We start from the raw sequence: 26064 nt of genomic DNA, 5'->3' as shown, positions 1-26064 counted from the left end.
GTGTTGCAGCCATCAAATTCTAAGTTAATTATTATTTGCCAAAAAAAAATAAAGTTTATGAGTTTGAACATGAAATATGTTGTCTTTGTAGCATATTCAACTGAATATGGCTTGAAAAGGATTTGCAAATCATTGTATTCCGTTTATATTTACATCTAACACCATTTCCCAACTCATATGGAAACGGGGTTTGTATTACATATACTGTATATCTGTCCTGATCCGTGGCCCGGATCATGTTTTGTTTGTTTCTGTTAGTTTTGGACTCCCTTAGTTCCTGTTTGTGCACCTCTGGGTTGGTTTTAGTTTCCATGGGGATTAGTCTATGCTTCCTGTGCTAAGTGGTCACCTTAGCTTCCCGTGCGATCGGCACGTTTTCCTTCTGCTTGCTTTCTGTTTTTGGTACGTCTTCGGTTTTCGAAGATTAAATCATGTTCCTACCTGCACGCCTTGTCCGGAGTAGTCCGTCTGCATCCCGGGAGAACCAACCCCGCAGAAAGATACGCCCCCCCCCCCCTCCCACACGTAACAATATCTCTCAGACGGTAAAAACATTAGCGTCACTTTCTCCGCACTGTATTTAAAAAACAAACTATTTTGACTACCTCACCTGCCAAAATAAAGAGCACTGTGCACTTTATAGCAGCATGAAGTAGCAGACTGGAAATATGCTGCGTTCAGCATGATGTCATCATTTAGAAAACACACAAAGCTCCCACTCTAATTTAACGTGTTGCTTCTGTGAGAGGAATACTTTCCACCTTCAAGCAAAATAGACCGCCTGAGAATTGGCCTTTTGTTTTGCTAGGACACACACACACACACACACACACACACACACACACACACACACACACACACACACACACACACACACACACACACACACACACACACACACACACACACACACACACACACACACACACACACACACACACACACACACACACCATGAGCTCACCTATTTATGCACTCTTACACACTTATATACTATTTTCTCTAGTTTAATGGTGTCACAAAGTGCCAGACTGGAAGGAGAGTGGAGGAGAATGTGTGTGTGTGTGTGTGCCCGAGCACTTTCGGCAAGTTAACTTTCAGTTTCAATACCTGTCCAGGCAGGACAACCACGGTGGACAAAAGCAGTCTCTATTTTAGAGGTTGCTCCGACCTTTAAATAGCTTGGTTCTCTCTCTCCAGCGCTGGTATCACCATTTTTTTGCATTTACTGTATTCTCCGGGCCATGGAGTGCCACACCCACCACATTTTCGAAGAAGAAATACATATTTTATATATATTAGCCGCACTATAAGCCGCAGATATATACTGTGTTTTAAGTCTCGTCTTAAGACCCACTTTTATTCTTTGGCTTTTAACACTACGTGAGTTGTGTGGTCCTCTGTGTTTTTTAAATGTAGATTTTTATTTATTGTTTTAATTGGTTTTACCCTTTAAAATCGTTTTTAATCATATTTATTTTTATACTGTTTTTATATTGGTTTTATATAGGGATGTCCGATAATGGCTTTTTGCCGATATCCGATATTCCGATATTGTCTAACTCTTTAATTACCGATACCGATATCAACCGATACCGATATCAACCGATATATGCAGTGGTGGAATTAACACATTATTATGCCTAATTTGGACAACCAGGTATGGTGAAGATAAGGTACTTTTTAAAAATAATAATAAAATAAGATAACTAAATTAAAAACATTTTCTTGAATAAAAAAGAAAGTACAACAATATAAAAACAGTTACATAGAAACTAGTAATGAATGAAAATGAGTAAAATGAAGTGTTAAAGGTTAGTACTATTAGTGGAGCAGCAGCACGCACAATCATGTGTGCTTACGGACTGTATCCCTTGCAGACTGTATTGATATATATTGATATATCATGTAGGAACCAGAATATTGATAACAGAAAGAAATGGGGGGAGGGAGGTTTTTTGGGTTGGTGCACTAATTGTAAGTGTATCTTGTGTTTTTTATGTGGATTTAATAAAAAAAACAAAAAACAAAAAAAAAAAAAAAAAAACGATACAGATAATAAAAAAACCGATACCGATAATTTCCGATATTACATTTTAACGCATTTATCTTAACATCCCTAGTTTTATATTTATTTATTTTTTGTTTTTATTCAGTCATTAGTGGAGCTAAGGATAATATTTGAATCTTGTTTATAATATTGTTGTGCAGCACTTTGGAAACATTTATGTTGTTTAAATGTGCGACACAAATAAAGTGGATTTTGTAAATGTTTTTTTACATAGCTTAATTGTTTCCACACGGTGTCTGTAACACGGCAGTAAAACGGAAAATCAAACAAAACAGAAGTCATCGTCGTGGACGCACTAGCTGCAGACGCTAGCTCTCCAATCAGCTAAACAGACTGTAACATTTTGGTGAATTTACAAAACTAAAATTTAAAAAAAACAATGCCATTGTACAAATACCCAGAAGCGGTGAAGTTGTCACGTTGTGCAAATGGTAAATAAAAAGAGAATACAACAAATCCTTTTCAACTTATATTCAATTGAATAGACTGCAAAGACAAGATATTTCATGTTTGAATTGGTAAACTTTGTTTGTTTTTTTTCAAATATTAGCTCATTTGGAATTTGATGCCTGCAACATGTGTCAAAAAAGCTGGCACAAGTGGCAAAAAAGACTGAGAAAGTTAAGGAATGCTCATCAAACACTTATTTGATGAACAGGCTAATTGGGAACAGGTGGGTGCCATGATTGGGTATAAAAGCAGCTTCCATTAAATGCTCAGTCGTTCACAAACAAGGACGGGGCGAGGGTCGCCACTTTGTCAACAAATGCCTGAGCAAATTGTTGAAGAACAACATTTCTCAACAAGGAATTTAGGGATGTCACCATCTACGCTCCGTAATATCATCAAAAGGTTCAGAGAATCTGGAGAAATCACTGCACGGAAGCCATGATATTACGCACCTTGGATCCCTCAGGCGGTACTGCATCAAAAACCAACATCAGTGTGTAAAGGATATCACCACATGGGCTCAGGAACACTTCAGAAACCCACTGTCAGTAACTACAGTTGGTCGCTACATCTGTAAGTGCACGTTAAAACTCATCTAACCGTTTATCAACAACACCCAGAAATGCCGTCGGCTTCGCTGGGCCTGAGCTCATCTAAGATGGACTGATGCAAAGTGGAAAAGGGTTCCGTGGTCTGACGAGTCCACATTTCAAATTGTTTTTGGAAATCGTGGACCAAAGAGGAAAATAATCATCCGAACTGTTCTAGGGTGAAAGTGTAAAAGGCAGCATGTGTGATGGTATGGGGGTGTATTAGTGGCCAAGACATGGGTAACTTACACATCTGTGAAGGCACCATTAATGCTGAAATTGTTACAACGTTATCATGGACGCCCCTGCTTATTTCAGCAAGACAATGCCAAGCCACGCGGCTTCATAGTAAAAGAGTGTGGGTACTAGACTGGCCTGCCTGTAGTCCAGACATTGAACGTGTGTGAAGGCTAAAATATGAGAAGGGAGACTGTTGAACAACTTAAGCTGTACATCAAGCAAGAATGGGAAAGAATTCCACTTCAAAAATGTGTCTCCTCACTTCCCAAACTTTTACTGAGTGTTGTTAAAAGGAAAGGCCATGTAACACAGTGGTAAAAATGCCTTTTTTGACATGTGTTGCTGCCATTAAATTCTAACTTCATGATTATTTGCAAAAAATACCAAAGTTTCTCAGTGTGAACATGAAATATCTTGTCTTTGCAGTCTATTCAATTGAATATAAGTTGAAAAGGATTTGTTGTATTCTCTTCTTATTTACCATTTACACAATGTGACAACTTTTGGGTTTTGTGAGTTAATAATACTAAGACACTTATAAATGTGTTAGCATATTAGCTCATACCAACAGCGCTAGCGTGATGACATTACAATAGCACACCCACAGACATCACCCATGGGACGATTCCGTAAGTATGAATTGTTTTAGTTATATTGCAAAACTTGCAAACGTTGCTTGGAGTGTTGAAGAGTCACTCCCAGCAAAAACTCTACGGACGGTTCTTTTTTTATTTAACCAGGAAAAAAAATCCCATTGAGATGAAAAACCTCTTTTTCAAGAGGCAGCAGAGGTACACCTACAAATGACATTCACGTTACATGTTATACTTCCGGTTCAAAGCACAAAACAGGAAGTACATTTTCAACCCGCAGTGAGCAAACTGGTCCAAAATGCGACGCCGTAGCACAAACAATAACGCACCTTTACAGTGTCTTGGTCGGCGTTATACGGAAACTATTTGTTGAATACAGAACAAAAAATCGGTAAATTAGCCGCACCGTTTTATAAGTAGCACACTGCAAAAAGTGAAATCTAAGTAAGATTGAATATCTCAAATAAGGGTGATATTTGCTTATTTTCTGTCTGATAAGATCATTCTTCTCACTAAGCAGATTTGATGTTAGAGTGTTTTACTTGTTTTAAGTCCTAAATGATGTCAGTAAGATATTACAGCTTGTTGCTGAGATTTGATGAGCTATATTGAGTAAAACATGCTTGAAACTAGAATATCAACTGTTGTGTCATCAACACTCATAAGTAGAAAACTACTTTTTGAAAGTCATCATTTCTTATTTCAGGCATGAAAAAAAAAATCATGATGGCGAGCGCATATCATTATGTCAAGATAATGGCACTAGCATTTACTTAATTGAAAATATTTTTCTACATTTGATTTTTATGAAGGATCCCCATTAGCTGGTTGCCTCAACAAGCCACTAGTCTTCCTGGGGTCCACAATTCAATACAATTACAAGTAAAAGCATATAATTGTAACTACACAATACAGAAAAAAATATCAATAAGAAACAAGCAAACAATTTACAGTCACAGAATAATAATTACCATATAAATACAACTACACAATATAAAATCAAACAAATCATCAACGAGCAAACTAAATTAAAGACTCAGATAAAATATTAAAAACGTGTTTACTTTCAATGCTGGTGAGAATTCATACATATTGAGCAAAAAGGTCTGTCTTTTTTTTCTACCAAGAAAAGTGCACTTGTTATCAGTGAGAATATACTTATTTTAAAGGCCTACTGAAATGAAATGTTTTTATTTAAACGGGAATAGCAGATCCATTCTATGTGTCATACTTGATCATTTCGCGATATCGCCATATTTTTGCTGAAAGGCTTTAGTAGAGAACAACGACGATAAAGTTTGCAACTTTTGGTCTCTGATAAAAAAAAGCCTTGCTCCTACCGGAAGTAGCGTGACGTTGTCAGTTGTTCACTCCCTCATATTGTTTTCAACGCAGCTAAAGCTATTCCGACCATTACCCCATTAATTTGAGCGAGGATGAAAGATTCGTGGATGAGGAACGTTAGAGTGACGGACTAGAATGCAGTGAAATACATATTTTTTTTTCGCTCTGACCGTAACTTAGGTACAAGCTGGCTCATTGGATTCCACACTCTCCTTTTTCTATTGTGGATCACGGATTTGTATTTTAAACCACCTGGGATACTATATCTTCTTGAAAATGAGAGTCGAGAACGCGAAATGGACATTCAGTGCCTTTTATCTCCACGACAATACATCGACGAAATGCTTTAGCTACGAGCTAACGTGATAGCATCGTGCTTTAACTGCATATAGAAACAAAAGAAATAAACCCCTGACTGGAAGGATAGATAGAAAATCAACAATACTATTAAACCGTGGACATGTAAATACACGGTTAATGCTTTCCAGGCTGGCGAAGGTTAACAATGCTGTGCTAACGACGCTATTGAAGCTAACTTAGCAACTTAGCAACCGGACCGCACAGAGCTATGCTAAAAACATTAGCTCTCCACCTACGCCAGCCAGCCCTCATCTGCTCATCAACACCCGTGCTCACCTGCGTTCCAGCAATCGACAGACGTAGGAAGTCAAGGTGAGGTCGGCGGCTAGCGCGGCTAGCGCTCCAACAAAGTCCTCCTGGTTGTGTTGCTGTAGTCCGCTGCTAATACACCGATCCCACCTACAACTGTCTTCTTTGCAGCCTTCATTGTTCATTAAACAAATTGCAAAAGATGTCCAGAATACTGTGGAATTATGAAATGAAAACAGAGCTTTTTGTATAGGATTCTACGGGGTACCATAACTTCCGTTATACTGACTTCGTCACGCGCATACTTCATCATACCGCGACGTTTCAGCCGGATATTTCCCGGGAAATTTAAAATGTCACTTTATAAGTTAACCCGGCCGTATTGGCATGTGTTGCAATGTTAAGATTTCATCATTGATATATAAACTATCAGACTGCGTGGTCGCTAGTAGTGGCTTTCAGTAGGCCTTTAAGCTATTTTGGGGTTCATTGAGGTTAGCTAATTTTACTTGTTTTGGAAAGTCTTGACAAGCCAAATTTTTTTGTTCTATTGGCAGATAATTTTTCTTAGTTCAAATAAAATACCCCTCTTTTTTTTTTCTACCAAGAAGTGAGAATATAATTATTTTAAGGTATTTTTGGGTTCATTGAAGTCAGCTCATTTTACTTGTTTTGGAAAGTCTTGGACACTGACTTTTTGCAGTGCAGGGTTCAAAGCGTGGGGAAAAAAGTAGTGGCTTATGGTCCGGAGTACACGATACTCCTTTTTTTGTAGAATAAATTGCTAAACTTTAATTCTAGTCCCCTCCTGTCATTTTTTTTTTTGTCCCTTAGGACTAAAGAACTTGGACTGTAGTACCGTATTTTTCGGAGTATAAGTCGCACCGGCAGAAAATGCATAATAAAGAAGGAAAAAAACATATAAGTCGCACTGGAGTATAAGTCGCATTTTTGGGGGAAATGTATTTGCTAAAAGCCAACAGCAAGAATAGACATTTGAAAGGCAATTTAAAATGTCTAAAGAATAGTGAACAACAGGCTGAATAAGTGTACGTTATATGAGGCATAAATAACCAACTGGTATGTTAACGTAACATATTATGGTAAGAGTCATTCAAATAACTATAACATATATACCAGGGGTCACCAACCTTTTTGAAAGCAAGAGCTACTTCTTGGGTAGTGATTAATGCGAAGGGCTACCAGTTTGATACACACTTCAATAAATTGCCAGAAATAGCCAATTTGCTCAATTTACCTTTAACTCTATGTCATTATTAATAATTAATGATATTTACACTTAATTGAACGGTTTAAAAGAGGAGAAAACCCTAAAAAAAATGACAATTAAATTTGGAAACAGTTTATCTTCAATTTCGACTCTTTAAAATTCAAAATTCAACCGAAAAAAAGAAGAGAAAAACTAGCTAATTTGAATCTTTTGGAAAAAATTGAAAAAATAATTTATGGAACATCATTAGTAATTTTTCCTGATTAAGATTAATTTTAGAATTTTGATGACATGTTTTAAATAGGTTAAAATCCAATCTACACTTTGTTAGAATATATAACAAATTGGACCAAGCTATATTTCTAACAAAGACAAATCATTATTTCTTCTAGATTTTCCAGAACAAAAATTTTAAAAGAAATTCAAAAGACTTTGAAATAAGATTTACATTTGATTCTACAGATTTTCTAGATTTGCCAGAAAATTTTTTAAAAATTTTAATCATAATAAGTTTGAAGAAATATATCACAAATATTCTTCGTCGAAAAAACAGAAGCTAAAATGAAGAATTAAATTAAAATGTATTTATTATTCTTTACAATAAAAAAATTAATTTACTTGAACATTGATTTAAATTCTCAGGAAAGAAGAGGAAGGAATTTAAAAGGTAAAAAGGTATGTGTTTAAAAATCCTAAAATCATTTTTACGGTTGTATTTTTTCTCTAAAATTGTCTTTTTGAAAGTTATAAGAAGCAAAGTAAAAAAATTTATGAATTTATTTAAACAAGTGAAGACCAAGTCTTTAAAATATTTTCTTGGATTTTCCAATTCTATTTGAGTTTTGTCTCTCTTAGAATTAAAAATGTTGGGCAAAGCGAGACCAGCTTGCTAGTAAATAAATACAATGTAAAAAATAGAGACAGCTCACTGGTAAGTGCTGCTATTTGAGCTATTTTTAGAACAGGCCAGCGGGCTACTCATCTGGTCCTTACGGGCTACCTGGTGCCCGCGGGCACCGCGTTGGTGACCCCTGATATAGAACATGCTATACGTTTACCAAACAATCTGTCACTCCTAATCGCTAAATCCCATGAAATCTTATACGTCTAGTCTCTTACGTGAATGACATCAATAATATTATTTGATATTTTACGCTAATGTGTTCATCATTTCACACATAAGTCGCTCCTGAGTATAAGTCGCACCCCCGGCCAAACTATGGAAAAAACTGCCACTTATAGCCTGACAAATATGGTACTACCTGGCGCCAGTGTTCATTGAAGATGCTCTCTCTCTCCGTCTCTGCATCCAGCAGGTACGAGATGAACTGCTGGAAGGTGGGTTTGATTCCGGCCGCAAAGGCCTCGGCCGCAGTTTCCGGCACACTTCCCGAGAGGTTGCCGTAGCGACGCAGGATGACCGAGCCAAACTGGCGGTAGAAGTCCTCGTTGGGCCTGACGATCAACAAGGCGAGTTGAGTGAGTGACGGACGAATCCGCAAAAGAGGTCTCCGGGCGAGAGTGGCACCTTTCAAACTTGTTCCGGAAGGCCGAGATGAGTCGCACGAAGGGGTCGCGCACGAACAGGAACTTGGTGTAACGCTGCAGCTTGAGCTCCATCAGGTGGCGGGAAAGAGAGCCATAATGGCGCCAGAACCTGGTTGACACACAAATGCGAAAGGTGGCTAATCAACGCCACATTTACAGGTGCTGCTCAATATGAGCACAAAGTGAACTTATTTCAGTGATTTCATTCAAAAAGTGAAATATTACACACATTCTTCGTTTTAGTTGTATTTTTCAATTTGTCGCACTTTCCTTATTTTTATTCTGCAAATTATATATTTTTTTTAAACTTTTTTATTCGACCCCTTTTACCGTATTGCATTTGCACTATCTTGTTTAGCACATTCATTGTGTATGTTCTTTGTTTTTTGTTTTTGTTTTGTTTTGCTTAGTTTTTTTTTTTTTTGCTTTATGCTTTTTTTAACCTGTAAAGCACTTTGGTTCAATTTAAAAGTTGTTGAAAAAGTGCTATATAAATAAAGTTGACTTGACTTGACACAGACTGATAATAATAATAATAGATTTTATTTGTAAAAAGCACTTTACATTGAGTAAACAACCTCAAAGTGCTACAGTGTATAAAAAAATTATTTATTTATTTTTTTAAATAAATAATTAAAATAAGTAAATAAATAAATTAAATAAATAAATAAAAAGATAATAAAAAATAAATACAAATAAAAACTAGAACAGCCAAATAGCTAAAACTACAATATATATATATCTGAAAAAAAAGGGCTTTTTTAAAAAGAAGGATTTTTAATAGAGATGTCCGATAATATCGGTCTGCCGATATTATCGGCCGATAAATGCGTTAAAATGTAACATCGGAAATTATCGGTATCGGTTTTTTTATTATCAGTATCATTTTTGTTTGTTTTTTGTTGTTGTTTTTTTTAATTAAATCCACATAAAAAACACAAGATACACTTACAATTAGTGCACCAACCCACCCCATTTACACCCATTCACACTCATTCACACAAAAGGGTTGTTTCTTTTTGTTATTAATATTCTGCTTCCTACATTATATATCAATATATATCAATACAGTCTGCAAGGGATACAGTCCGTAAGCACACATGATTGTGCGTGCTGCTGCTCCACTAATAGTACTAACCTTTAACACTTCATTTTACTCATTTTCATTCATTACTAGTTTCTATGTAACTGTTTTTATATTGTTTTACTTTCTTTTTTATTCAAGAAAATGTTTTTAATTTATTTATCTTATTTTATTTGATTCATTTTTTTAAAAAGTACCTTATCTTCACCATACCTGGTTGTCCAAATTAGGCATAATAATGTGTTAATTCCACGACTGTATATATCGGTTGATATCGGTATCGGTAATTAAAGAGTTGGACAATATCGGCATATCGGCAAAAAGCCATTATCGGACATCCCTAGTTTTTAAGCCTTTTTTTAAAAGCATCCACAGTCTGTGGTGCCCTCAGGTGGTCAGGGAGAGCGTTCCACAGACAGAAAGCCCGGTCCCCCATTGTTCATCCCTGATTTATTTCCTTTGATTTTGATGATTATCTCTAAAAATGAATGAAAACCCCAAATTAAGTATCTCAGAAAATTAGAATATAATTTATGGCCAATTAAAAAAAATAATTTTAGAAATGTCCAGTATTAGAAAGTTTCCATGTTCATACTTTTCAGTTGGCCAACATTTCTAAAATCTTTTTTTTTTCTTTTTTCTAATTTTCTCAGATAGTAAATTAGAGTTTGTCATTAGTTTTCAGTGATAATCTTTCAAATTAAAATAAATAACCACCTGAAACACATCAGACTGTACTATAAATATTCAAGTTTGACTTTTTTGCATGAAATGACTGAATGAAATACACGTTTTGGTGTCTTGCAGCAGATGAAAAGGAGGTAGAAGAAGGTGTTTATGGCTGATGATGTCGCACACACCCGCAGTGCTGCAGCCAAGAGGGAAAGAAAGATCCGTCTGTGCTGCAGCAACAAGCTCTTTCCACTCTCCTCATCCCAGCTACCTGGGTAAATAACATCCCAGCTACCTGGGTAAATACGTCCTTTTTGGCCGCCGGCTTGTTTGACAAACACACGGCGGACGCCTCACACGCACATTTGCAGGACCAGGAATATTTGCCATCTCTTCGTCAGAGAAACGGAGACGTGCGAAATTTGGAAGTCACTCACTCAGAAATGTTTTCGGGCTTCGTGGCAAAGGCTGTGAATACTTATGAACATGTGATTTCTTTGTTTTTTTGCAAAACGTTCTAAACCATTTTTTTTACATTGTCATTATGGGGCATTGTGTGTTGAATTTTGAGGACAAAAATATTAATTTTTTCCACATTTTTGAATAAGACTGACACATTACAAAATGTGGAAAAAGTGAAGCGCTGGAGGGCCACGTTGCAGTTATTATGTCTTATATCAGTCAACAATATATCAATTTCACCATGCATTTCATCATTGGATATATTATTGACGTACAACTACATCTGTAGCTTTTACACTGAAAAAAACTGGCAACTCAGTCACCAGAATTTTACTGTAAAATACATAATCTTTTAATAACGTTACAGTATGTAGAAAATAGCACCAATGTTTCTTTACAGTAAAAAATGGCAGCTTAGTCACCAGAATTTTACTGTAAAATAGTGATTTTTTTACAACATATTACAGTATATAGAAAAATAGTATCAATGTTAATCTTTGCAGTAAAAAATGGCAGCTTAGTCACCAGAATTTTACTGTAAAATACACAATGTTTTCTTAATAACATATTACGGTATATGGAAAATAGTACCAATGTTTCTTTAAAGTAAAAAATAGCAGCTTAGTCACCAGAATTTTACTGTAAAATACATAATCTTTCTTTAATAACACATTACAGTATATGGAAAATAGTACCAATATTTCTTTACAGTAAAAAATGGCAGCTTAGTCACCAAAACTTTACTGTAAAATACACAATGTTTTTTTACTAACATATTACGGTATATGGAAAATAGTACCAATGTTAATCTTTACAGTAAAAAATGGCAGCTTAGTCACCAGAATTTTACTGTAAAATACATCATGTTTTTTTAATAACACATTATGGTACATGGAAAATAGTACCAATGTTTCTTTACAGTAAAAAATGGCATCTTAGTCACCAGAATTTTACTGTAAAATACACAATGTTTTTTTAATAACATATTACGGTATATGGAAAATAGTACCAATATTTCTTTACAGTAAAAAATGGCAGCTTAGTCACCAGAATTTTACTGTAAAATACAGTGCTTTTTTATTTATTTTTTTTAATTTTTTTTTACAACATATGATATATAGAAAAATAGTACCAATGTTAATCTTTACAGTAAAAAACTAGCAGCTTAGTCACCAGAACGTTATTGTAAAATACACAGTGTTCTTTTACAACATATAACGGTATATAGAAAAATTGTACCAATATTTCTTTACAGTAAAAAATGGCAGCTTAGTCACCAGAATTTTACTGTAAAATACTAAATGTATTTTTAATAACATATTACGGTATATGGAAAATAGTACCAATGTGAATATTTACAGTAAAAAATAGCAGCTTAGTCACCAGAATTTTACTGTAAAATACACAATGTTTTTTAATAACATATTACGGTACATGGAAAATAGTACCAATATTTCTTTACAGTAAAAAATGGCAGCTTAGTCACCAGAATTTTACTGTCAAATACACAATCTTTTTTTAATAACGTTACTGTATATAGAAAATATTACCAATGTTTCTTTACAGTAAGAAAAGGCAGCTTAGTCACCAGAATTTTACTGTAAAATACACTGTTTTTTTAATAACATATTACGGTATATGGAAAATAGTACCAATATTTCTTTACCGTAAAAAATGGCATCTTAGTCACCAGAATTTTACTGTAAAATACACAATGTTTTTTTAATAACATATTATGGTATATGGAAAATAGTACCAATATTTCTTTACAGTAAAAAATGGCAGCTTAGTCACCAGAATTTTACTGTAAAATACAGTGCTTTTTTATTTATTTTCATATTACGGTATATAGAAAAATAGTACCAATGTTAATCTTTACAGTAAAAAACTAGCAGCTTAGTCACCAGAACATTGTTGTAAAATACACAGTGTTCTTTTACAACATATTACGGTATGTGGAAAATAGTACCAATGTTTCTTTACAGTAAAAATGGCAGCTTAGTCACCAGAATTTTACTGTAAAATACACAGTGTTCTTTTACAACATATTACGGTACATGGAAAATAGTACCAATGTTTCTTTACAGTAAAAAAATGGCAGCTTAGTCACCAGAATTTTACTGTAAAACACATAGTGTTCTTTTACAACATATTACAGTATATGGAAAATAGTACCAATATTTCTTTACAGTAAAAAATGGCAGCTTAGTCACCAGAATTTTACTGTAAAATACAGTGCATTTTTATTTATTTTTTAGAACATATTACGGTACATGGAAAATAGTATCAATGTTTCTTTACAGTAAAAAATGGCAGCTTAGTCACCAGAATTTTACTGTAAAATACAGTGCTTTTTAAATTTTTTTACAACATATTACGGTGTATGGAAAATAGTACCAATGTTAATCTTTACAGTAAAAACTGGCAGCTTTGTCACCGGAATGTTATTGTAAAATACACATCGTTCTTTCCCAACATATTACGGTATATGGAAAATAGTACCAATGTTTCTTTACACCGACGCTTCCCATCCAGGTGCTGCAAAGAGGAAAGTGCCCAAAGAGGGTGTAGGTGTGCCAAGCTTGTGGCTTGCTATTCACAAAGACTTGAGGCTGGAATTGCTGCCAAAGGTGCATCAACAAAGTACTGAGCAAAGGGTCTGAATACTTATGTACACGTGATTTGTTTTTTGCAAAAATGTCACATTGCCATGAGGTGTTGTGTGTAGAATTTTGAGGACACAAATGAATTTACCCAGTTTGGGAATAAGGCGGTGACATAACAAAAATGTGGAAAAAGTTAATACTTTCCGGGTGCACTGTAATTTCCTTTGGCAAAGCTAGTCTCTTATTATGTAGCCACGTGACATGTGCACTGAGCACCACCTCACAAGCCACGTTTCCACCCGGCTTCATAACGGTGGCTCCTGATACACCCCCGCTTGAACACCCCAAGTCGGGCTCATTAGTGTTGTTGTAAAAGTGAGGTCATCATTGCTTCTAGAAGCGTTAAAGGGGTTGTAAATTCAAGCCCTGGAAATATTAATTAATTACTTGAATTAAAGTAATATCTGGATCGGGATAATTTGGCTTGTATATAATATATATATATATATATATATATATATATATATATATATATATATATATATATATATATATATATATATATATATATATATATATATATATATATATATATATATATATATATTATGGCAAGCTGTTAAGGAAATTAAATATATATGGAAGTCTGAATAGAAATGAGAAACTTTTATATATACTGTAAATAAGAAAGACTTAGAGTCCGTCTGCTGATCTGAAAAAGAGCCAAAGCTGTCAAAGAGCTGAGGGACCATCTTCAAAGTGCAATGCTGAAACAAATAATGCAAACAATAAAATGTAACTTCCAGGGCTTGAGATTAACGAAGTCCCGTCACGGGGACGGTAAAAAAAAATGCACGGCACGAAATTAAATGCTCCCCGGGACGATGGCTTCTAACCATTTTTTTTCTTTTTCTTTTTATGTATTTATTCATTTTACATTTTGTATTAAATGTCTTGGTTTTTCCACCCTCTGAAAATCCTATGAAATGTTTAACAAGCCATCCTATAATAATACTACAGCTATTAATGTAACAATACAATAAAACAAATATATTTAATGAGGTTTTTTTTCATTATTTTAACAATAGGCTAATGTATATTACTTTATATAGATTCTTTTATATAGATTCTACAAGAAACACAAAACTTAAAAACTAAATGATTTACAATTGCAGACACAAGGTTCTTGTTCTGCAGTGCTGTGTGCTAATGTGATTCGTACACCTGCAGGACCGCAAGCAAGGTCGCAGAGAAAATGCGGACTGGATTTTGAGTGATGTGGGCATTTTCTATATGAACAAGTGGAATGGATTGGATAGCGACGCACTAAAGGGGCTCTCTACCTTACGCTATGAAGTGACGGGAAACTGAGTGAATAATGACAGTTTATATGATTATTTATTTAAACTCATATTTGGGCCACTTTATAATGAATATGTCGGCATGTATTTGTAAAAAATAAAAAATAAAAAAAATAAAACATTTTTTATTTATTTATTTTTTTTAACACCAAATTATTTAGGGGGGTTTAAGAACATTTTATAGGCCTAACAACGCCAATGGCTCCTGCTAGACAGCTAACAAGCCTTTTAAAAAAACATCCAAAAAAACACCAACAATACTCCATTTAAATGACCTTTAAATGTAACCACATGGTGAGCGCTAACGTTGAGGAACTACTTTTAGTAACATGGCACCTAGGTAACCAACGACTGCAACTAGGGGTGTAACGATGCGTTTCAACAAGTCGATTCAACGATATCAGTTTATTTAGAACAATAAGATCCCAAATGTATGAGTATAATTTTTTGCAAAAAAAAATTCAACCAGCGTGACTGTAAAATAAATAATTCCTCTCCATTATTCACAGCCCTTCACTTTGTCCCCATTTTCTTCAGTTACAGCCTTCTTCCAAAATAGTATTCATTCACTCGTGTCCTCAAAATTCTACACACAATACCCCATAATGACAACCTGACCGGTTGTAACAAAAATTTTGTTTTGAAGGATTAATAGCAAACTTCCTGTTGATTTTTGCTGAAGGATGTCAATCTATGAAATGTAGGTCTAGGTGAGACCTACGTAGAGGTTTTTGTTTCATGTCTCTAAGACGTTCCTACCGGAAGTTACAAGCAGTTTTGTCTGAGTTTTCCTCTGAGGAGCAGTTTTTTTCTCTGTTTTCTTCAAAAATTATGTAGAGCACAATTTTGAGTTTTGGGGTTCGGTTTTTTTTTTAGATCGCAATTTCCACCAGTCCGGAAGTGTGTGAGAAGTTTGTTGAGTTTTGAAGTATTAAAAGGGGGTCAAATTAGAGGTCAAAAAGCAAAAATGAGTGTTTTTAGTCATTTTTAGTCTTGAACGGGGAATTGCCAACTTCCTGTTAATTTTTGCCCGAAGAAATAAATGAATGAAAAGTAGGTCTAAGTGAGACCTACATAGAGCTTTTTGTTTCATGTTTCTACAACATTCGTACTGGGAGTTAGAGGCAGTTTTCTTCCTAGGGGGCGCTAGAGAGCAATTGTGATTTTTGGGGTTTGGTTTTTTTTACCAAAGAGTTTTGTTCGCATTTTTTTTTTTTATGTGTGCGAAAAATTTGGTGAGTTTTGAAGCATGTTAAGGGGGGCAAAGTAGTCCGCAAAGCTGCGGAATAATAATAAAGAATAATAATAAAACCTTACAAATTCAATAGGGTCCTTTCGTCCCATTTCAAAAGGACTCCCTTTGGGATTCCTTTTGAAATGGTCCTGTGCGGACCCTAAAAAATCACATGTACTCATGGAGGAAGGAGCTGGAACATCCATCCATCCATTTTTTACTGTTTGTCCCTTTCAGGGAACATATCCATATAACGTAATTTTCACCTGAAACTGTAATCTGGCTCATGTGAGCAAACTACTGTAACAACACATGTTAGAAGCAGGCACTCATTTTTCCCCAAATCAGTTTTACTTGCCGCTGATTGCCAACCAGGGGCGGGGGTGTTATGTCCCAGTGTCACCTGCCTCTTGGCGCCGGTGCATTATTTCCTCTACGCCACGGTCTACTCTGTTGTTCCTTCTCAACCTGTGTTAGCCTCCTCCTGAATAGCTAAATAAATGATTCTGCCTGCACTTTGCCTACCGTGCCTGCACCCTGAGGTGTTGTCTACAGCCGACATGCTAGTTTGTGACGTCATGTTTCAATTTACTAAAGTGAGCCTTATTCACGTTTTCCACCGCCGATCCATCCATGATGTTACAGCCTCATTCCAAAATGGAATAAAATCATTTGTATCCTCAAAATTCTGCACATAATGACAATGTAAAAGTTTTTATTTAGGAATTTTCGCAAATGTATTAAAAATAAAAAAAATAAAAAAATCACATGTACATAAGTGTGCACATTTGACAGCAATTTCATTGAACGGTGTGGCTCAGATGGTAGAGTGGTCGGCCAGAAACCAGAGGGTTGCTGGTTGAAATCCAGCTTTCGCAATCCTAGTCACTGCTGTTGTGTCCTTGGGCAACACACTTCACCCACCTTCTGCCACCCACGCTGGTAGAAATGTAACGTAAATGCAGATAATGGGAGTCATTGGAGAAAAAGCACTATATAAATATCATTTACTTCACTCGAGTCTTTTCGAATACGATGCCACGAGCTCGGCACACCTATCTTTGGGCACTTTGTCCCATTCCTCTTTGCAGCGCCTCTCAAGGTATAATAATTATTATCATAATAATTTTTCAAAACAGGTTAGAGGTGAAAAAAAGCTTCTATTGGTTGCACGGAGATGGCATAAAAACATATTTTTGAAAATGGATTCTTATTTAAAAAAAAAAGAGGAAAAAAACAGAAAAACAAATTTACACATTAAAACATATATATATATATATACATATATATATATATTTTGATTTTTATTTATTTATGAAAATGGTAAATAATGGTAAGTCACAGCCCTTGAGCAAAACGAGATCACTATTGTGTGTCATACTTGGCAAAAGTGAGGTGAAGTGAGGAGTTGTGCACCAGGTCAGCAGGAACGGACTCCGGGTCAGTGTAGGGTTCTCCTGAGACGGGCGAGACCAGAGACTGGGACAGAACCACCATCACTCTCTTCCAGTTGGTGCACGCCACCTAAACAGAGAAGAACATCCGTCAGTAGAGCTGTGAAGCTTTGGCCACCACACCATTCCATTCCATTCTTGGGGGTAACCATTCCATTCAGAATCAATTCTCAATTGAAAATCAATACTTTTTTAATAAGATTAGATGCCAGTTCTATTATCGATTACATTCCTCCACAAAATAGATAAACAGCTCTGATTTTTTTGTTACTTAAAAGCAAACTGGTTTTGTTTGTGGAATGGGCATCTACAACAATATGATCAAATATGATTTTCCTGAATGGGTGGACAAAAGATTTAAAATATATATATATATATATATATATATATATATATATATATATATATATATATATATATATATATATATATATATATATATATATATATATATATTTAAAAGATAAATAAAATTTTTTTTTTTAAATACAAAAAAATATAAAATAAATAAATATATATATATACACACATATATATATCATTTATTTATTTTTATTTTTTTATTTTTTTTACAGCCATAACATCTACTTTAACAATATGATTTTCCTGAGTGGCTGGACAGGACATATTTAAAAATAAATAAAAAATAAAAACTTTTTCAAATTGATTTTTTTTAATCGATTAAGAATCGTTACAAATAAGAATCCCAATTAATTCAAAAATCTATTTTTTTGCCCCCTCCTAGCATCTACATCATCAATATGATTTTCCTGAGGACAGGACAGATTTAAATATATATATATATATATATATTTTTTCAAATTGATTTTTGATTTATTTTGAATGGTTTAAGAATTGTTACAAATAAGAATTGCAATTAATTTAAAAAAATTTTTTTTTTAACACCCCTAACATCAACAATATGAGTGGCCTGAGTGGCTGGATAGGACAGATTTAAAAATTCAAAATAAAAAGTTTTTTCACATTGATTTTTTTGAATCAATTAAGAATCGTTACAATTAAGAAATTGCAATTCATTCAAAAATCAATATTTATTGCCCCCCCCTAGCATCTCCATCAACAATATGATTTTCCCGAGCGACTGGCCAGGACAGATTTTTTTTATATATATATATATATATATATATATATATATATATATATATATATATATATATATATATATATATATATATATATATATTCAAATTTATTTTTTATTTATTTTTAATCAATTAAGAAAGAATCGCAATAATTAAAAACATTTTTTTTTTTTTTTTTTACACCCCTAGCATCTCCATCAACAATATGATTTCCTGAGTGACTGGACAGGACAGCTTTATAAAATTTAAGAAAATTAGAGAAATATAATATATATATATATATATATATATATATATATATATATAATATATATATATATATATATATATATATATACACACACATATATATATATATATATTCTTTTTTAAATTTAATTTTTTTTTTTTTTTTCAAATCTATTTTTAATCAATTAAGAAAGAATCGTAATAATTAAAACATCTTTCTTTTTTTTTTTTAACACCCCTAGAATGTCCATCAACAATATGATTTCCTGAGTGACTGGACAGGACAGATTTATAAAATTTAATAAAATTAATAATATATATATATATATATATATATATATATATATATATATATATATATATATATATATATATATATATATATATATTTATTTTTTATTATTTTATTTTTTATAAAATTATTTTTGATTAATATTTAATCAATTAAGAAAGAATCGTAATAATTAAAAAATCTTTTCTTTTTTTTTTTACACCCCTAGCATCTCCATCAACAATATGATTTCCTGAGTGACTGGACAGGACATATGAAAAAAAAATAGTAATACAATTTTAGTTTTTTTTAATAAACATTTTTGGACGTTTTTTTAAAACGACTTTTAATTTATTTATTTTTTTAAATCGCTTAAGAACAGGGGTGTCAAACTCATTTTATATCGGGGGCCACATGGAGAACAATCTACTCCCATGTGGGCCGGACTGGTAAAATCACGGCACGATAACTTCAAAATAAAGACAACGTCAGATTGTTTTCTTTGTTTAAAAATAGAACAAGCACATTTTGAAATTGTACAAATCATAATGTTGTTTTTTTTACATTTACATGTTGCGGTTAATAGTATTCTATCTTTATTTGTCCTTATTTATATTTTCTGAATAAATGATGTGATAATGTTCATCAGTCAACTCATTGGTGTTCATTTTTAATCCATCAAAATAAAAAAATGATATCAAAATCAAATGACAGGATGTTATTTATGTAGTTTGATCATTTTCCTGGACTGATTGACACCAACATCATGTGGTTTATTTTGTACATACTGTATGTAGCATCATCTACAACAGACCTGGGCACATTAAGGCCCGTTAAGCTTTTCAATCTGGCCCGCCGGACATTCCCAAATCATTTTTTTATATCTTTATGATGTAAAGTGTAGCTGCCATTATGATGTGCACTCATGTTTCTAATGACCGGAAGTCTTCAACTATACTAAGTCTTTCAATGCTTGGAATCTGCGCTTTTGCATGATATTTTAGTGACTAGTGTTGTCCTGATACCAATATTATTTTGATACTTTTCGGTACTTTTCTAAATAAAGGGGACCAGAAAAAATTGCATTATTGGCTTTATTTTAACAAAAAAATCTTAGGGTGCGGCGGACCGGTACTTTTCAGAGGTATGGTACCGAATATGATTCATTAGTATCGCGGTACTATACTAATACCCGTATACCGTACAACCCTACTAGTTACTATGGTAATCTACGTCACAGCAGGTCAGACGAGGCACCAAGCAGTGTGGGTGTGGCTTGATTGTAAAATATGTCGATTGAGAGGGGGTGTGACGTTCATATGTTCTCAATATTCAGGGTTTTATCCTTCATAGAAAAATTTAAAATTCCATTCCGTTTTTAAGGCGGTCTGTCAAAACATTTTTAGCATTCAATCAGACTTTATTGTGAGGTTTTGTATAGGGATGATGTTTGATAAGAAATTATCGAGTTCGAGCCTATTATCGAATCCTCTTATCGAACCGATTCCTTATCGATTCTCTTATGGAGTCCAGATAGGTTGTTGTATATGGAAAAAAACACAATATTTGGTTTAACAAAAGCTCACTTTTATTATATAAGAAAACAATTTAATCTAATAAATAAATAAATATTGACTGTTACCCCCCTAAAAAAATAAAATAAATAAATATTGACTGTTGTTACCCAAAGTATATTAAGAGGGATTTTTTCATAAAAACAATTATATACAGTAACACAAAAACAAGCTGTCTCTGTGATCACTATAGGTGTATAAATAATAATATAGTGTTAAATAAAATCAGTCCCTTGGGCACAAAACTGAAAATAATACAGCTCTCCAAAAAGTGCAATTCTGCTGCTATTTGACATAACTGTTTGTTATGATGCTTTGACATTTTTGCACTTTATTTCTTTATTGACAGAAAATTCTATGAAGAGAAAAGTTGTTTGCAAATGTGGATACAATGCTACAAAAATGAAAAGTTAAAGCTAAAAGAAGAAATACACTTTGAGTTAACATTATTTCCTTATATGGGGAAAGATGTTATGAGCTAGGCCAGGGGTCGGCAACCCAAAATGTTGAAAGAGCCATATTGGACCAAAAATACAAAAACAAATCTGTCTGGAGCCGCAAAAAATTAAAAGCCATATTACATGTGTCATGAGATACACATTGAATTAAGAGGACTTAAAGGAAACTAAATGAGCTCAAATATAGCTACAAATGAGGCATAATGATGCAATATGTACATGTAGCTAGCCTAAATAGCATGTTAGCATCGATTAGCTTGCAGTCATGCAGTGACCAAATATGTCTGATTAGCACTCCACACAAGTCAATAACATCAACAAAACTCACCTTTGTGCATTCATGCACAACGTTAAAAGTGTGGTGGACAAAATGACAGAAAAAGAAGTGGCATAAAACACGTCCTGGAAAGTCGGAGAAAGTTATGCATGTAAACAGACTATACGGTGAGTTCAAGGACCGCCAAAATTAGTAGGAAAAAACGGGGCTCGCCCAATATTTGAATCAGTGAAGCATGTTTAGCAGAGGTGTGGACTCGAGTCACATGACTTGGACTCGAGTCAGACTCGAGTCATGAATTTGATGACTTTAGACTCGACTTGACAAATTGTAAAGAGACTTGCAACTCGACTTAGACTTTAACATCAATGACTTGTGACTTCACTTGGACTTGAGCCTTTTGACTTGACATGACTTGCTACTTTCCCCAAAACCCAAAGATTAAAAAGTTATTTGGGAGCACGCCGCTCCGTATTTTTCCTTTTCTTCGTCTGTGTCTATCAGCGTGTTGTTCCTGTCAGCTGGTGTGCTCTCAGTACAACAGCCAATCAAATTAGATCTACGCTGTTTTCATCACACAGCTCTCATCCAATCAAATTGCAGGACAACCAATGAAGAAGAATTGTCAAACAATGCGGCAGTGAGAAACAATTATGCCAAAGTTAATTTCGTTCGGGTATTAAAACTACGACTCGGTCAACAAAAAACGAATAGGCCTATGCAAATCATGCAGTTCGAATATTATAGACGGAGCCGTAACAACTTCCAATTTCGTTCGACATTTGAAGATGCACAAAGAAGGGTAAGTTTTGAATGTAAGCTAACATTTATTGGCTAAGTAACATGACTTTTATTTACTGTGTAGTTAAATCAGTGAGGCTGTAAACTCACTGCTAACGTCATAACCATAGACATCTTGTAAGGGTACGCAGCATGGAGCGCTACTGCCTACAGGCGCAGACGAGACGCGGGGCCGCCATCTTGGAGTGGTGATCCGCTCCACTAGTGCAATTCATTTGGCAGGAGCAATGAACTGTCAGCGCATTTAATTCATCTTACTTCACTGAATACCACTGATTTTCACGCGCTTTGTTGTCATACGTGTAGCTATGATAAAGGACACATGTTTTGGCGTGTTTTATTATTCATAGTTTGCTTAACAGTAATATAATATTCTTATATGCTATAAGTGACCAGACGTCCGAGATCAAAACTGGGAATATAATCCCCAGAGAAAGGGGAAAAAAACGGACAGCTATTTTTAAATTGAAGAAACAATATGATTAGGTTATATATACATGTGTATATCCTACATAAACAATGTATGAATACATTATATATCTATATATCTTATAGACTGTATCTCTGTTGCTGCAGCAGCAGAGAGTTTATTCTGTCTTGACACTTTGTATTGATATTTTGTATTACATTCTTCCCTTAAATGATCATGTTTACAGTGATTGTTATATATGTATTTTTTATGTATGTCGCTTTGGATAAAAGCGTCTGCCAAATACTTAAACATATATAAACACCTGAAAGTCTTTATATCAGCTAAAACCACCAATCTGTTTCACTGGATTCAGAATAAAACCAAATTATGTCTTACCCAACAATGTGAGTATTTGAATATTGTTACATGAAGATGTATTCCTGGTTACAATTATACTGTTAAGAAAGTATTGTCTTATATTTTGCCTAAAATGAGAATGCATCATAATCAGTGGCGGCTGGTGAATTTTGTTTTAGGGGGGCTGAAAGTTTGTAAACCAAACCCATGTAGGGGCGTCATCCTCCCCCAGAAGATTTCTTTGTGATTTTCACATACAAATATTGAAGATCTTTGCTCCTTCTCAACTCTGTGGTAATGTTATTTTCATAAAATACAACCAATAGTACATTAATGTTAAATCTTACTTGTGAAAAGTAATCCCCCGATTCCTATTTTCAACAGTCCGCTCATTTGAGCAGGAAAACGCTGAACACCAGCCCGGCATCTTTGTTTTCTACCTGTCAACTGTCAGTTTAGGCTGCTCGCCGGCTCCTCATCACCACTTCAAGATGCAATTTGCTCGCGTCACAGCAACCAATGCTGCGTCTACTTATAAGATGTCTGTGGTTATAACGTCATTGCAAACACGGCAATCTGTTGCGTCCACTGCAGTTCGCTACCTTATTCATACTTTTTGTCAAGTGATTTTTTTTAAGCAGGGTTGCATGAGGTACCTACAAATAACGTTACGTTAGGCAATGTATCACACACAATAACGTAACGTTAGACGGCGGTCAGCAGCACCGCATATTTTAGCCACCTACAAAAAGACAAACATAGTCAAATAAAGGTCAGTTAAAATGTATACTATATCAAGAATATGTGTACATATTGCATAGGGCCCTGACATCTAAAAAGAACAACTCTGTTCATTGTTATGTTCATGTATTCGTTATGTTTTTCATGTGTACGCACACATCAACACACATACAGTATGAGATGAGATCAATGAGATAAGGTAAGAACAGAATAGAAACTGCTGTGGAACTAGTTACAATGCAATATGCCATGGACATACAATGTTAACACTTTTGTGCAAATAAGTACAGTTGCACTTGTTTTTGCAAATGTGTTTATTCTGTAAAGGAATGAGTTAAATGTTTAAATTTGTTTACACTATTAAAATGACTGGTTAATAGTGCTATTATGAATTGCAATGTCAGTACTATTTTTTTTCCTGCTATTTCTAATGCACTTGTTTTAATAAATAAATACAACGTTTTAAAAGCATACACAATCTGTGTAAAAATATTAGTCTGTGGTTAAAAGGACTTGAAAGGACTCGAAACTCAAAATGCATGACTTGTGACTTGACTTGAGACTTTCCAGTCTTGACTTTGGACTTGACTCGGGACTTGCCTGTCTTGACTCGGGACTTGACTCGAGACTTGAGGGCAAAGACTTGAGACTTACTTGTGACTTGCAAAGCAATGACTTGGTCCCACCTCTGATGTTTAGTATAAACAGTGTGATTTATAACAATTAGGGAGGTTTGTGTCATGTTTGTCCTCATACAGAAACCATACTAAAACAAAAAAATAGATTTTTTCCCCTCATCTTTTTCCATTCTTCATACATTTTTGAAAAATCTCCAGAGAGCCACTAGGGCGGCGCTAAAGAGCCGCATGCGGCTCTTTAGCGCCGCGGGTTGCCGACCCCCGAGCTAGGGAATATAACAACTACACTACCCAGCATGCAACGGGAGCGACGAGCATGCTGTGAAAGTAAACGTCAAGAAGTCAGCCAACACGCCTCGTCTGCATTATTTATAATTAGACAGACAACACATATACAGTGTGATTTTGTAACGTTTACAAGGAAAGAAAAACAAAACTTAAAAAAGGGAGATGTCATATATGTATGTAAGGAGGTTGCGACAGCTGCCGTAAAGGAGGTGCGTTGCTAGCCTGGTTGCTATGTTTCCGGTTGGTGGTAAAAGTGTTCTTCATGTGTTTGTACCCTGCTAATATCTCTCAGTAAAGTTATTCATTGGATTATACCTTTTGTTTTGAACTTTATTACACCTTGGAGCGCTTTTTCCCGTCCATTTTTTCCCTGCTTTCGCTATCTGCGCCTAATGACTGAGCTACGTGACGTCATTTCTTGTGATGTCCCACGGAGCATTTCTGGTCGGGACGGGATTCGTTCCCAGGGATTCGAATAAAGAACCAACTCTTTTTCTATACTATAGTGGTCTCGATAACTGGTACCGGTTCTCAAAAAGGGATTAGAGTCCCTTTTTCTTATCGAACAACCGAGAAAACCGGTTTCGAGTATCATCCCTAGTTTTGTATTAGTTTACCTAAAAAATAGATATACCGGCCCCCAGACACATTTTTTGTCTTTAAATTTGGCCCAGAGTCAAAATAATTGCCCAGGCCTGGGGCCGTACTTATCAAGCTTCTTAGAATGACTCCTAAGAAGTCTGCTAAGAGTTGACTTAAGAGTAAATAAATTCTTCACTGAAAGCTGCACTTAAAAGTTAGTTATCAAGCGTCTTACTCACACTTTCAGCGAAGTGTAGGACTGAATCTTAAGTGTCACACTCAGAGCTGAATTACGACATTACTATGTGCCGTAAACGCAATTTTAGGTGACGTCATTTCTGTGTCCATAGAAATGACCAATCACGGAAGGGAATCCGTTGTCTAAGAATAAAGAAATATCTTGGAAATATTTAAGTGGACAATGGGAGTGTATATTTTGACAATAAACTACAAAATAATACAAAACAAACTAGTCCCCGCCGGCACTCACGCTACCGCTCCCTCTCTTCTCTCGCCCACACACTCACTGACGTCACTCACCTCACGGCCACACACATACGCTACTGTCATAACATTTTCTTTCCAATTCATTAATTAGGCAACTCATTTGAAACTGGTGTGGGTGGCTCTATATATACTAGCCCACTGCAGACACATGCAGAAATCAACAAGGAATCGAAAAGTATTAAATCTGTGACAAAAATAATATCCGCTCTGTCTAAACGATACCGTTTGATCAGCTGCTCGTCATCAAAAAAAAACAAAACATTGTTCCGTTCCCTGAA

General features: G+C 34.7%; 1 protein-coding gene across 2 annotated transcripts in view; it reads right to left on the bottom strand.

The window, feature by feature from the left end:
* LOC133639707 (carbohydrate sulfotransferase 12-like) overlaps positions 1-26064 on the bottom strand; it is a 44858-nt gene that overhangs the window by 3002 nt on the left and 15792 nt on the right. For both annotated transcript variants that reach the window (XM_062033257.1, XM_062033258.1), the window contains exons 3-5: positions 17477-17619; positions 8657-8785; positions 8391-8583 (exon numbers count right to left, since the gene is read on the bottom strand). In XM_062033257.1, the coding sequence (XP_061889241.1) occupies positions 8391-8583; positions 8657-8785; positions 17477-17619 (465 nt within the window). The remainder of the gene's footprint in view (positions 1-8390; positions 8584-8656; positions 8786-17476; positions 17620-26064) is intronic.

This window comes from Entelurus aequoreus, linkage group LG22 (assembly GCF_033978785.1).
Source record: "Entelurus aequoreus isolate RoL-2023_Sb linkage group LG22, RoL_Eaeq_v1.1, whole genome shotgun sequence".
Classification (NCBI taxonomy): Eukaryota; Metazoa; Chordata; class Actinopteri; order Syngnathiformes; family Syngnathidae; genus Entelurus; species Entelurus aequoreus.
Note: the sequence above shows the minus strand (reverse complement) of the source record. Positions and strands in the feature narration are given on the sequence as shown.